General features: G+C 58.3%; 1 protein-coding gene and 1 long non-coding RNA gene across 40 annotated transcripts in view; both read right to left on the bottom strand.

Moving 5' to 3' along the window:
* DAZAP1 (DAZ associated protein 1) overlaps nucleotides 1-10,710 on the bottom strand; it is a 28,857-nt gene extending 18,147 nt beyond the window's left edge. For 30 of the 39 annotated variants that reach the window (XR_013409398.1, XR_013409399.1, XR_013409400.1 and 27 more), the window contains exon 1: nucleotides 10,514-10,710. Coding sequence is in view for 23 of the 39 variants with exons in the window: in XM_077978845.1 (XP_077834971.1) it covers nucleotides 10,514-10,542 (29 nt within the window). In the remaining 16 variants the exon portion in view is untranslated. Of the gene's footprint in view, nucleotides 1-8,233; nucleotides 9,927-10,412 lie in introns of those variants that run through there. The other 9 variants (XM_077978844.1, XM_028840275.2, XM_077978843.1 and 6 more) reach the window with 2 other exon arrangements.
* On the bottom strand, nucleotides 3,955-8,934 carry LOC144336953 (uncharacterized). Its single transcript, XR_013409418.1, has 2 exons — nucleotides 7,768-8,934; nucleotides 3,955-7,455 (listed from the first exon to the last, which is right to left on the bottom strand). It is a non-coding gene; the product is annotated as an uncharacterized LOC144336953 (long non-coding RNA).
* Nucleotides 10,711-13,155: the final 2,445 nt, after the last annotated feature.

The raw sequence follows: 13,155 nt of genomic DNA, 5'->3' as shown, positions 1-13,155 counted from the left end.
AAGTCTAGGCCGGGCGCGGTGGCTCAAGCCTGTAATCCCAGCACTTTGGGAGGCCGAGACGGGCGGATCACGAAGTCAGGAGATCGAGACCATCCTGGCTAACACGGTGAAACCCCGTCTCTACTAAAAAATACAAAAAACTAGCCGGGCGCGGTGGCGGGCGCCTGTAGTCCCAACTACTCGGGAGGCTGAGGCAGGAGAATGGCGTGAACCCGGGAGGCGGAGCTTGCAGTGAGCTGAGATCCGGCCACTGCACTCCAGCCTGGGCAGCAGAGCGAGACTCCGTCTCAAAAAAAAAAAAAAAAAAAAAAAAGAATGTAGAAGTCTAGATTTGAAATGATGCACAGTAAACTAGATGCCTGTGCCACACGGCCTCTGAATTACAGGCTGGGGAGGGGGTGGCGGGACACAGAAGCCTCCCTATGAGCCTGCACTCATGAACGAATGAGGGGCCCACAGATGAAGGTGAAGGCCCTGAAGCTCCAGTCTCAGCACTGGCCCCCCTTACCTGCCCCCGACAAACCCACGCCATCCCCATTCTGGGGCTGTCTCTTCCGGGCAGATGAGAAGGGCCTAAAACTCAGTCTCAGCACTGGCACCTCCTGCCCGCCCCCCCCCACCAAAGGCCCACGCCGCCCCGTCCTGGGGCTGTCTCTTCCAGGCAGATGAGCTGGAGCTCTCCCAAGGCGTCCGCCATCGACCCAGCAGCGACGCCCAAGGGCCCACCCACCTTTCCACCTCACTGCCGCTCCAGGTGGCCCCAGGGCCCTTGGCTGTTCCATCTCCCAAAGGGGACTGTGCCACCTTGCATCAGCCATGGCACCCACTGAGCATGTCTGAGACACATGGGCCATAAGGCTTACCCAGGCACGGGGCCTTAGATGTCATTCAAGCTTCCCCCAAACCCAGGAGGCAGGGAAGAGGTGGTTCTATCGGCAACTATCCCATTCTGCCTGCTTTCCCTGGGAAAGGGGACTTGCATTCAGAGATGAAGTCCCTGAGCTGAATCTCAGTTGTGACTGACTGCCAGCACCATCATCACCCTTGGTCTTCAGAGAGCAAAACACCGTGCAGGCCAAAGCTCCCACCCGAGACCCAAGAATCCTGCCACCCTCACTGAAAACACCGGTCCCATGCAGGGCCCTGTATCCCTGACGGCCAACCACGCCACACTTGGCTTGGGCTTTCAGCAAAAAGGTCCCTGGCAGGTTGAACACATTACTGCCCCACCAGCGGTCAGGAGCAACGTGCTCCTCACTGCTCCTACCAGCTTGCCAGGAAACACCCCTGCAAGATGGCTGGCACATTCACCACCCCTTATCAACCACCACCTGGGGCCTGTGCACTCAGCCCCCGCGAGTCAGCCCCTGGTGAAGTGTCTGCCACAGCCAACTGCCAGGAGCTTGTCCCTGTTCCTTCTTTTTCCCTAAGAAAGGTTAATTTAAATTTAGTGTGTGAAAAACAAAGCATGTTCCCACCACAGGGAAAGTACCCACTGCCATCTTCAAAGTGTCAACAAGCAACCCCCCAACTCCGTTCTTTGGTGGGGAGGGCTGAGGCAGGAAGAATTAGAGGCGGGAAGTATTAGAGGCAGACTGTGCCAGCCGCCCTGTGCTTCCTGACCCTTAGAGAAAAGATCTGAAAAGACAAATTTCAGGGAAAAACATGCTGATCACGCAACAGCAATAGGCTTAGGTTTAGGCCTCATTAACTTAATATCCTGCGTCTCCCACGCACCCTTCGCAATCAGGCCAGGGAGCGCTGAGGTCAGGCCTAGAGACCGTGGGAGGAGCGAGGCCTCCGCGTGCCTCACTCACCATAGGCTGTGCCCGTGCTGAGTCAGGGCCAGCCCCGCCCACAACCCTGCCAGCAGGGCCCGGCACCCAGCAGAAGCAGGCAGCAGCCCCCACCGTGTGAAGGAAGGGCCCTCAAGGCTGGAACTGCCTAGAAAAATACTCATTTACACAATTCTTTGGAATTAAAGTTCAAGCATTCTCAAAAAAACAAACAAAACACACACACACACACAAAAACCTGAAAACAAAACGAAACCCAAGTCACTTGAAGAAATACCAGCCTCTAGTTAGCACTGCACACATCAAACAGCCAGGCAACAGGCAGGTGTCTTCCAAGCAGCCCAGGCCCCCCGCCACCCCGCCCACCTCGCTGGCAGAAGGAACTCGTCAGACCAGTCCAGTTTCGGTCCTCATTTAAATTTCAAGAATTGGGTATTAAGGGGGAAGGGCTGGAAACCTGAGAACAGGGTCGATGGGTTAGATGACCTGGTATCAGTACTGTCTTTCTCAGCTGGGCGCATAGCATAACACGCCTGTAATCACAGCATTATGGGAGGCCAGGAGTTCAAGACCAGCCTGGACAACATAACAACACTCCAGGTGGTGGTGGGGCCTGTAGTCCCAGCTACGTGGCAGGCTGGGGCAGGAGGATCGTTTGAGTCAAGGTCGAGGCTGCAGTGAGCCGTGATCGTGTCACTGCACTCCAGCTGGGGTGACAGAGACCTCATCTCTTAAATAAAAATTTAAAAAATAAAAAATAGGGCCGGGTGCGGTGGCTCAAGCCTGTAATTCCAGCACTTTGGGAGGCCGAGACGGGCGGATCACGAGGTCAGGAGATCGAGACCATCCTGGCGAACACGGTGAAACCCCATCTCTACTTAAAAAAAAAAAAAATACAAAAAACTAGCCGGGCGAGGTGGCGGCGCCTGTAGTCCCAGCTACTCGGGAGGCTGAGGCAGGAGAATGGCGTAAACCCGGGAGGCGGAGCTTGCAGTGAGCTGAGATCCGGCCACTGCACTCCAGCCTGGGCGACAGAGCGAGACTCCGAGACTCCGTCTCAAAAAAATAAATAAATAAATAAATAAATAAAAATAAAAAATAGGCCAGGCGCGGTGGCTCAAGCCTGTAATCCCAGCACTTTGGGAGGCCGAGACGGGCGGATCACGAGGTCAGGAGATCGAGACCATCCTGGCTAACACGGTGAAACCCCATCTCTACTAAAAAATACAAAAAACTAGCCGGGCGAGGTGGCGGGCGCCTGTAGTCCCAGCTACTCGGGAGGCTGAGACAGGAGAATGGCGTAAACCCGGGAGGCGGAGCTTGCAGTGAGCTGAGATCCGGCCACTGCACTCCAGCCTGGGCTATAGAGCGAGACTCCGTCTCAAAAAAAAAAAAAATAATAATAATAAAAATAAAAAATAAAAAATAGTTTCTCAATTTTTTTTTTTTTTTTTGAGACGGAGTCTTGCTGTGTTGCTAGGTTGGAGTGCAGTGGCGCGATCTCGGCTCACTGCAACCTCCGCCTCCCAGGTTCAAGCGATTCTCCTGCCTCAGCCTCCCAAGTAGCTGGGACTACAGGCGCCCACCACTACGCCAGCTAATTTTTGTGTTTTTAGTAGAGACGGGGTTTCACCATATTGGTCAGGATGGTCTCGATCTCTCAACCTTATGATCCGCCCGCCTCAGCCTCTCCAAGTGTTGGGATTACAGGCGTGAGCCACTGCGCCCGGCCGCTTTCTCAATTTTGATCACTGTGCTGTGTTCACGTGAGAGAATGTCGTCGTTCTTGGGAAACAATAGGTATCTCAGTGTCCACATAAAGGGGAGTGTATCGGTCTCCAGCTACTCTCAGATATTTCAATAGAAACACACACCACACAATGGGGATGGGTGCAGTGACTCACACCTGTGATCCCAGCACTTTGAGAGGCTGAGGCAGGTGGATCACCTGAGGTCAGGAGTTCGAGACCAGCCTGGCAAACATGGTAAAACCCCATCTCTACTGAAAATACAAAAATTAGCTGGGCTTGGTGGTGGGTGCCTGTAATCCCAGCTACTCGGGAGTCTGAGGCAGGAGTATTGCTTGAACCTGGGAGGTGGAGGTTGCACTGAGCCAAGATCATGCCACTGCACTCCAGCCTGAGCGACAGAGTAAGGATCCATCTAAAACATACACACACACACACACACACACACACACAGCTCACTGGGGGTGGGGCAAGAGGCACCACATGCCAAAGGGTAAAATGTCAGCCAATGGTGAGTCTGGCAGAGCCAAGAAGATATGGGAATTTTTGTAATTTTCCTGTAAGTCAGAAGTTATATATGCAACTATGGTATAAAAGACTAAGATTTTTTTGAAAAAAGTCTCATTACTTATGAAATCTGAGACAGCAACAGATAGCTTTCGCTTCACATAGCTGTGTCTCAATCTCCTGACCTCAGGTGATCAGCCCGCCTCAGCCTCCCAAAGGACTGGGATTACAGGCGTGAGCCACCACGCCCGGCCACACTGTGTGTGTTTCCACTGAAATATTTGAGAGTAGCTTCTAACGCTAAAGCTTCCTGTGTCCATGTTTCTTTTACTACTGCTCAGGAGCCACCGGCTAACACCTTCTCCCTGGGCTAACACCTTCTCCCTGGTCTACAGACAGAAGCCTCCAGGAAGTCCCAGGGGGAGAGTCACCTCCTCAGTGGCAGGGACTGCCTCCAGGGCCCCGGCACAAAGTCCCTACTTCTGAGTCTCAGGATGTTTCAGTCAATAAAATAAGAAAGCTCCTGGCTGCCAACCTCACCTCACCAGGTAGTGAGTGAGAAGCGGGCACCCTAGAAATATGCGGGGCCCTGGGCAGGCAACTCCCAGACGCTGTCCATCAACTACCCAGGCAGCAAAACTAACTCTCACACAAGTAAACGTCGGGGTCCAGGGAGCCAGGGGCGAGCACAGGACAACAGGAGGTGCCGCTGGCTCTCAAGGGCTTGCTGCGGGGCTGACGGTCTGCTTGTCCTCAGCTCCAGGCTTTCTCAGCCTGCACCTGGGCTGGCAGCGTGTGGACCAAGGACATTAACAGGGCAATGCAACACTGGTCTATGCAGATGAAGGGGTTAGCGAGCAATGTGACTCCTGCACTCTGTCTCTGAGGAGGCCCTGCCTCTGAGGGGCCCACTGCTGATGGCATCTCCGAACTGGACATCGCGGCTCCTACAGACCTCACATCCCACAAACCCAAAAGGGGTGTTCTCGTCAGTGGGAGAGGTGTGGGGTGAGCTCCACTTCTTCCCTTGCAACCTGCAGTCCGGTGTGCAGTCTGCCCACCAAAGGTCATGATGAACATCTCCCAGGACCTGCAAGCCAGGCACCTAGGGCCTGCAGCTCCACACCTGGCAGGTGCTCCTCAGTCCACGGGGGCCGGCGCAGCTACCCTCTTCCGCCTGTTAAAAGCAAAAGCCGTTTTGGAAGGCAACCTCGCTTGCTGCGTGCCATTAGGGTAGCTGTGCAGTATTTATGCAGAAAGTCCATCCGCAGAGCTTCCTCTGGCCTAGGCTGACCACAAAGAGCCCTGGCCTCCTGGCAGCACCACAGCGGGCTTCAAAAAGCGGTGGCCAGCCTGGCCACTGGGGGCAGTTGGCAGGCGACCTTTCCCTTCCTGCTGGGCCGGGGGATGAAGCCAGGAGGAGCCTATCTCCCCACAGACCCCACTTGGCTCCAGGTTCTGCCAGTCACACTCAGCTCAGTGCACAATCTCGAGAGGCAGAAGCCCAGGCCCAGGGGCGGCTGATATGTGGGGAGCCCTTCTCTTCCTCCAGAGAATCAGGAAGAGCCTCTAGGGACTTTCCTGCCTCTAACACCAGGTGGGGACTGGGACCACTTCACCCACTGTCTGCCTCAGGCCAGTGAGCCCAGCCCCACCCTCCACAAGCCCGGCCTCCCTCTCACCAGCAGGGTAAGATGCCCTGCCCCAGCCAATGCCTGCAGGGTGTGGGATCCACAGAACACAGGAGCAGTCCGTGAACCGGAACACGCTGCTGTGTGCTGAAGGAGTCCCTGAATGCCCACATCCCGGGTGCTTACTGTGGCCACCCTCATCCTCTCCCTGACAGCCCCGCCCTTCCAGGCAGACCAGTGTCCTCCTTGGCAACGCCTGGAGCCAAGCTGGAACCTCAGCCCATAAACATCTGTCGAATGAGTGGCCTCTGCCAAAAGCCCTGTCACAGCTCTCAGAGAATCTGACATCATGACGTGGTGTCACGGCGACCAGGCCTGGATCGGAAAAGGTCTCAGTCCACAGAAGACAGCACAACCTCAGGTTGACAGATCGCACCATGCACACAGCCGCCCACCAGGAGTGCCCTCTGTGCGGGGCGGCCAGTGGAGGAGTGTGGACTCCCAGCTCCAGCTCTTCCACTCTCTGGGGTGACCCCAGGCGCATCTCTCAACTCCTCTGTGCCTCAGTCTCTCTGGCAAAGTCAAGGGTTAGAGCCAAGGCTGCAAGCACCAGCTGGGCACACTACATGCTGCTGCTAGCTCTGGGCTACGGGGGAGCCGCTGTGTAAAGGGCAAGCACCAGGGCCCATGCCGCTGCCTTTCTAGACACCGGCCTGCTCCAGACCATCGGAGCCAAGGCGAGCCAGTCAGGAGCACATCTAACCTCACGGCCCATTCACAGGAATCAAAGGAGCCAATACAGGACAAGCCGTAAACCACAAGGAGCAGCTGCCCCCAGCGCAGTGGGAACCAGGCCAAAAGCACAGATGCTCCCAGACAGTGGTTCTCCCCAGAGCAGGACACTGGGTGATGTCTGGGGACATTTGTGGTTGTCACGACTGGGGGTACTCCTCGCCCGGAGTGAGTGAAGGCCGAAGATGCTGCCCAGCACCCTGCAGTGCCCATGGTGCCCCAGAGTGATCCAGGCCAGAGTGCTGACAAAGCCCAGGAGACCTGCCTCAGAATAACCCCAAACGCACCAAGAGAGCCCCAGAAAGGCTGGCACAGCCCCATGAGGTTCCCCGTCACTCCCCACACTGCAACAGCCCTCCCCCAGATCACCGCCCTCTCTGGCCTGACCAACAATCCCTCCCAGGTGCCTCGTGCTCACTCCACACAGACACAAGTGGTCACAGCCTCTAGCTGCCCAGCCAGGAGCCACCCTCAGGATGTCTCCTTCCACAGCTACCCAATAAACCCAGGGACCTGCCACGGGCCTGGCTCTGAGCGGCACGGGCCCCGCCACAGGCTTGGGTCCCCTTGAAGCTGCCCAGAGGCGGCTTTCTCCTCTCTCCACTGAGTCCTTCCTCGCTCTGTGACTTGCCTACAATACTTCCAGATGTCCCCGTCTTACCATTCCCTAGCCTACCAGATAAAATCTTCCATAAACCTCCCTCTCCAGTTCCATGATCGCATGCCGCCTTAGAGGCCAGCAGAACACAACAGCCTGGGCGCTCGAGGTGACCCCTCTGAGCCTCTGTCCCCTCCCCAGTAAGCTGGGCATGGGCCCTATCCCTGACACCTGGCCTATCACCCAGGCGCCCGGCACCCAGCAGCTACTAACACAGGCGCCCGGCACCCAGCAGCTACTCGACAGGATGCAGCAACCCCGACCACACTGTGTCAGCTTCCCAGAATCCAAGTCAGAGGTGCTCAACCCAGACTTTAAGATGACTTCACGGCCGGGCACGGTGGCTCAAGCCTGTAATCCCAGCACTTTGGGAGGCCGAGACGGGCGGATCACGAGGTCAGGAGATCGAGACCAGCCTGGCTAACACGGTGAAACCCCGTCTCTACTAAAAATACAAAAAACTAGCCGGGCGAGGTGGCGGGCGCCTGTAGTCCCAGCTATTTGGGAGGCTGAGGCAGGAGAATGGCGTAAACCTGGGAGGCAGAGCTTGTAGTGAGCTGAGATTCGGCCACTGCACTCCAGCCTGGGTGACAGAGCGAGACTCTGTCTCAAAAAAAAAAAAAAAAAAAGATGACTTCACAAGGCCAGGAAGGGCAGACTGGAGACTCAGGCCTTCCTGACCGCCTGTGCCCTGAGTGCTCCAGACCACCAGCTTGTGCCAACCCCTTAACCTCCCAGACAGGTCAGTGCCTATCCCCCACTCTTCACAAGAAGACCACAGGACAGACCCCGCTCCCAAATGAGGACACTGTCCATCACATCCACCATGTGGGGTCCGCGTGCCAAACCCACCATGGTCCGGACAGGGACTCCCCACACCCCACCATTCCTATGTGCTTCCTTCTGCATGCAGCACCCTCCTTAGGCTGACTAGAAGTCGGGGTGTGTAAGGCATCCATTATCACCAGCAGGCCTCAGTTGACTTTCATCCCCCATCGGGCTTCACGTGGACTTCTAAGCCAGCACAGGTACCCTCAGAACTTGGGAAGACTTCTCAGACTCAAAACCAGAGCTTCCCCCAAGGGTGGCTCCCTAACCCACCTTCCCAGGGCAGCAGCTGGACAGCCACAAGTGTGTCAGAACAGGGGTCTGCTGAGCTCCAAGTCTCCTGAAGTGTTGACCCCGCACCCATCGTGCTCCAGGCCCAGCCCTCCAGGCAGGGTCCCGCAGGATCTCCTTTCCCCTCCGAGGCAGAGAGCAGTGCGGGTTCTGCGTCAGGAAGAGAGGCCGCTCCTCAGGCTGCCAAGCCCTCCGGTGGGTAAGCGACACCGCAGACCCATGGCATCCTGAGAGCTGCCATCTGCCGCAGAGAGGGCCTGCTTCCATCCACGCTCAGCACCCTCCCGGGTGGCACCCGCCGCAGGGCTGGTCCTGTGGCCTCACAGGAAACTGCAGGGAACCTGCCAGGAGGGCGCTTCACAGGGTCACAAGCACTTCACCCACACGCCAACTCCACACAGCAAGGAGGTCAGAGTAGACCCTGGACTACACACAGAATGGAAGCCGGTCTCTCATGGGAGGTGTAGCTGTGTCAACACTTCTTGGCCAACGAGAATGACTTAGAAAGCAGTGGACGCTCCTGGCAACCGGGGAGAGCAGGGTCCACGAACTCCAGTCCTCCTCCACACAGCCCATGGCGTCCAGGTAGCCTGCGAGCCTCTCTGTGCTGAGGGTGGGACCCCAGCTGCTCCATTTCCCAAGGGTGTCCATGCAGGGAGGGAAGGGACAGGAGCCCTCACCTCTCTCCAGCCTCCTCACAGCCACGGCTTGGGTGGAGCAGACTCACGTTCACCCACGGCTTGAATGGACCTAACCCAGGTGCCCCATCTGGGAGTCCCTTCCTCGCCTCACCCCAAAGTCGGCGGCTCCATCCCCCGTGGCTGGTGGACTCCCTGCTCCGGCCCACCGGGCAATGTCTCCCACATAGGCACTCCGACTCTGCCAAACCAAAGCGCCCGCAGAGGACTCACAGCACGGGCGAGGCAGGGGCTAAGTGCTTTCATCCCGGTTCTCCAACGGAAAGTGCTCTTTGTTTTGTCTGGGGAGGGGGAGAACCCACAAAAGGCATTTCCCGTCCACAACTGTGACCTGTGGCTGGTGCGAGACGGGCCTGCCAAGGCAACCCTCTAGCAGCAACCGCTCCTGCACTGGCCAAGCCCAGCGCTGAGAACACGGGGCGCAGCTCAAAGCTAAGGGCACCGAGAAAATTTACACCAGACCACGAGGAAACCCAACCCAGACTGTTTCGCCGGAAGAATGCAACTCTAAAACAACGGTGCTGCCGCAGGCGCCGCTCCTGCCAAAGAATGGAGCCGAGCCCCGGGGCACCGCGGAATGAGGTTTCTCGGCCCCGCGGGGTCCGGAGCAGGTCTGGCTCCTATGGGAGGGGACGCCTCGGCTCCGCGAAGATCCGCGGGCCCATCGCTGCCTCGGAAGCGCTGACTCTCCCTTCCGCAGCTCAAGCCCACCCCCGGCGGGGAGGCGCCGAGGCAACGTAAACACAGCAGGCCCCGGCTGACCCGAGCACCCCGGGCTCTGGGTTTGCGAACCCCTCCCCTCCTTACCACTCTGGGGGGGCGGGATGGGAGCGGGGAGCCTGGAGCCCAGAGTGGGGTAAGTTGGGCGGTGGCAGAACCGGAACCCTAGGCTCGACTCGCCACGTGCGCCGCCCGCCAAGTTTGGGCGCGCGCTGGGGGCGCCCCGGACCACCCATCCCCCAGACCACGATTCGGGGTCCCCCGGGCCAGGAAGCCGGGAAGCGGCGGCGAGGGCGCCCTGGACTTCCCGCAGGCTCCCTCAGGTTCTCATTCGAGGTCCCCCAGGCCAGGAAGTCTACAGGCAGCAGCGGGGACGCCCCAGACCCCCCCAGGTTCCCGTTCGGGGCCGCCACAGCCAGGAAGCCGGGAAGAGGCGGCCGGGGCCCCCGAACCCCTCAGGCTCCCATTCGGGGTCCCTCAAGACGCGCAGTCGGGAAGCGGCGGCAGGGGCGCCCCAGGACCCCCCCCAGGTTGGCGTTCGGGGTTCCCCCGACCAGGAAGTCTGGAGGCGGCGGCGGGGTCCTCCGGACCCCTCAGGCTCCCCTTCAGGGTCCCCCAGGACGGGAAGCCGGGAAGCGGCGGCAGAGGCGCCAGGACCCCCCAGACCCCGGGCACCCGTCCAGGGCCCCCGGCGAGAAGCCGCGGCGAGTCCGGATCCCAAGTCCGCCCCCGGCCGGCGTGACCTTGACGGGGCGGCCCCGGGGGGCGGCGTCTGAGGCCGGGTGGCGGGGAGCGGCGGGCCGGGCCCGGGGCGGAGACGCAGGCCCGCGCCGCTCGTCCTCACCCGATCTCGTCGGCGCCCGAGTTGTTCATGGCGGCGGCGGCGGCGACGCTCGGCGCTCCCGGGTCTCCTCGCTCGCTCCCGCCTCCGGAAGGTCACCCGCTCCGTCGCCCTCCCCACAGCCGCGGCCCGGATCTGCGCAACGGCGGCGGCGGCGGCGGCGGCGGCTGCCTCCTCCCCTCGGCGCCAACGGTCACCGCGCGTCCCCGCGCCGCCGCGCCGCCGCCCCTGCGCACGCCCGGGCGCGCTCCCGCACGGGGCCTCCGGGGGCGGGGCCAGGGGTACTCCGTGTGTGCGTGCGTCCCTGCGGCCGATTTCGCGCCGCCGCAGTCGGCGCCGTCATGCGTTTCCCTTCCTCCTCGGAGGCGCCCGGCGTTGCCGCGGGGCACTCTGGTAAATGGAGTCCCTGCGCCGGCCCCGCCCCTGAGAGGGAAGGATGCGCGCGGGCCGAGCCACGTGCGTGCGTGCGCGCGCGTGCGAGCTTGCGTGCGCGTGCGCGCGGGAGCGCCTGGCGATCCGGGCTAAGCGCAGGCGCGGCTGCTGCTTCCTCTTTAACTCTCCACTGGGAAGCGGTGGAGCCGTGTGGGGCGCTGGGGGGAGTGGGAGTGTCCCCGCCCGCACCCCAGTCGGGCGGACGGAGCGGGAGCGGCACGTGGCCGTCCCGCGCGAAGCTCCTTCCCGTGTCCCCATTTCACAGAAGAGGATCCCGAGGGTCCGAGAGGCTGAGTCACTTGGTCAAGGTCACTCAGTTCGGGACTGGACTGGAATCAAATCAAAACAATTAACTAAATTCCATTACTATGAAAGGGTATTATTGACCCCCACAAGTGCTATTCCTATTAATAGCCAAATACTGTTTTAGTTGCATCTGTTAATTGCATACATTAGTGGTTCTTCTCCTGGGTGACTTTGCCGCCTAGGGGATAACTTGGCAATGTCTGAAAACATGGTTTTGGTTGTCACATCTTGAGTGGGGGGTGCTGCTGGCATGTAGTGGGTCCAGACCAGAGATGCTGCTCAGCACCCCTGCAGTGCACAGGACGGCCCCCCAAAAAGAATGATGCCCGTCCTCCAATGTCAGCAGTAAGGAGGTGGAGAAACCCGTCTAGGCTGACAGTGGTAAACAGGTGACACGCAGGGTTTTGTCAAACCGGGTAGGTGATGCCTACTGCTTTTCTCCTTAATCTCACAGCACATTGATAACCTGATCGTTTGATTTATTCATCATCACAAGATTAAATAAATACAAGAAACAAGGCTGGGTGAGGTGGCTCACACCGATAATCCCAACACTTTGGGAGGCCGAGGTACGTGGATCAATTGAGGTGAGGAGTTCGAGACCAGCCTGGCCAACATATGTAGTGAAACCCCGTCTGTACTAAAAATACAAAAGAAAATTAGCCAGGCGTGGTGGTGGGCACCTGTAATCCCAGCTACTCGGGAAGCTAAGGCAGGAGAACTGCTTGAGCATAGGAAGCAGAGGTTGCAGTGAGCCAAGATCATGCCGCTGCACTCCAGCCTGGGCAACAGAGCGAGACTCCCTCTTAAAAAAGAAAAAAAGGAGCCGGGCGCGGTGGCTCAAGCCTGTAATCCCAGCACTTTGGGAGGCTGAGACGGGTGGATCACGAGGTCAGGAGATCGAGACCATCCTGGCTAATACGGTGAAACCCCGTCTCTACTAAAAATACAAAAAACTAGCCGGGCGAGGTGGTGGACGCCTGTAGTCCCAGCTACTCGGGAGGCTGAGGCAAGAGAATGGCGTGAACCCGGGAGGCGGAGCTTGCAGTGAGCTGAGATCCGGCCACTGTACTCCAGCTTGGCCGACAGAGTGAGACTCCGTCTCAAAAAAAAAAAAAAAAAAAAAAAAAAGAAAGAAAAAAAGGGCCGGGAGCGGTGGCTCACGCCTGGAATCCCAGCACTTTGGGAGGCCGAGGCGGGTGGATCACGAGGTCAGGAGATGGAGACCATCCTGGCTAACACCGTGAAACCCCCTCTCTACTAAAAATACAAAAAAATAGCTGGGCGTGGTGGCGGGTGCCTGTAGTCCCAACTACTTGAGAGGCTGAGGCAGTAGAATTGCTTGAACCCGGGAGGCAGAGCTTGCAGTGAGCCAAGATCGCGCCACTGCACTCTAGCCTGGGCGACAGAGCAAGACTCTGTCTCAAAGAAAAACACACACACACAAACAAGGAACAAGATCACAGGCAAACAGAACAAAAACACTTTTTTTTTCTTTTATTTTGGGATGGGGTCTTACTCTGTTGCCCAAGCTGGAGTGCAGTGATGCAATCATAGCTCACTGCAGCCTTGAACTCCTGAGCTCCAGCTATCCTCCCTCCTCAGCTTCCCGAGTAGCTGAGACTAAAACCCTATTTTAAATAAAACTGGCCGGATGCAGTGGCTCATGCCTGTAATCCCAGCACTTTGGAAGGCCGAGATGATAGGATCGCTTGAGCCCAGGAGTTCAAGACCAGCCTGGGCAGCATGACAAAACCCCATCTCTACAAAAATAATAATAATAATTGCAAAAATCAGCCATGTTTGCTGGTACGCGCCTGTAGTCCTAGCTACTTGGAGGCTGAGGTGGGAGGATGGCTTGAGCCCAGGAGTTGGAGGTTTCAGTGAGCCAACATCCCACCACTGCA

The sequence above is a fragment of the Macaca mulatta genome, chromosome 19 (genome assembly GCF_049350105.2).
Source record: "Macaca mulatta isolate MMU2019108-1 chromosome 19, T2T-MMU8v2.0, whole genome shotgun sequence".
In the NCBI taxonomy this organism is placed as follows: domain Eukaryota; kingdom Metazoa; phylum Chordata; class Mammalia; order Primates; family Cercopithecidae; genus Macaca; species Macaca mulatta.
Note: the sequence above shows the minus strand (reverse complement) of the source record. Positions and strands in the feature narration are given on the sequence as shown.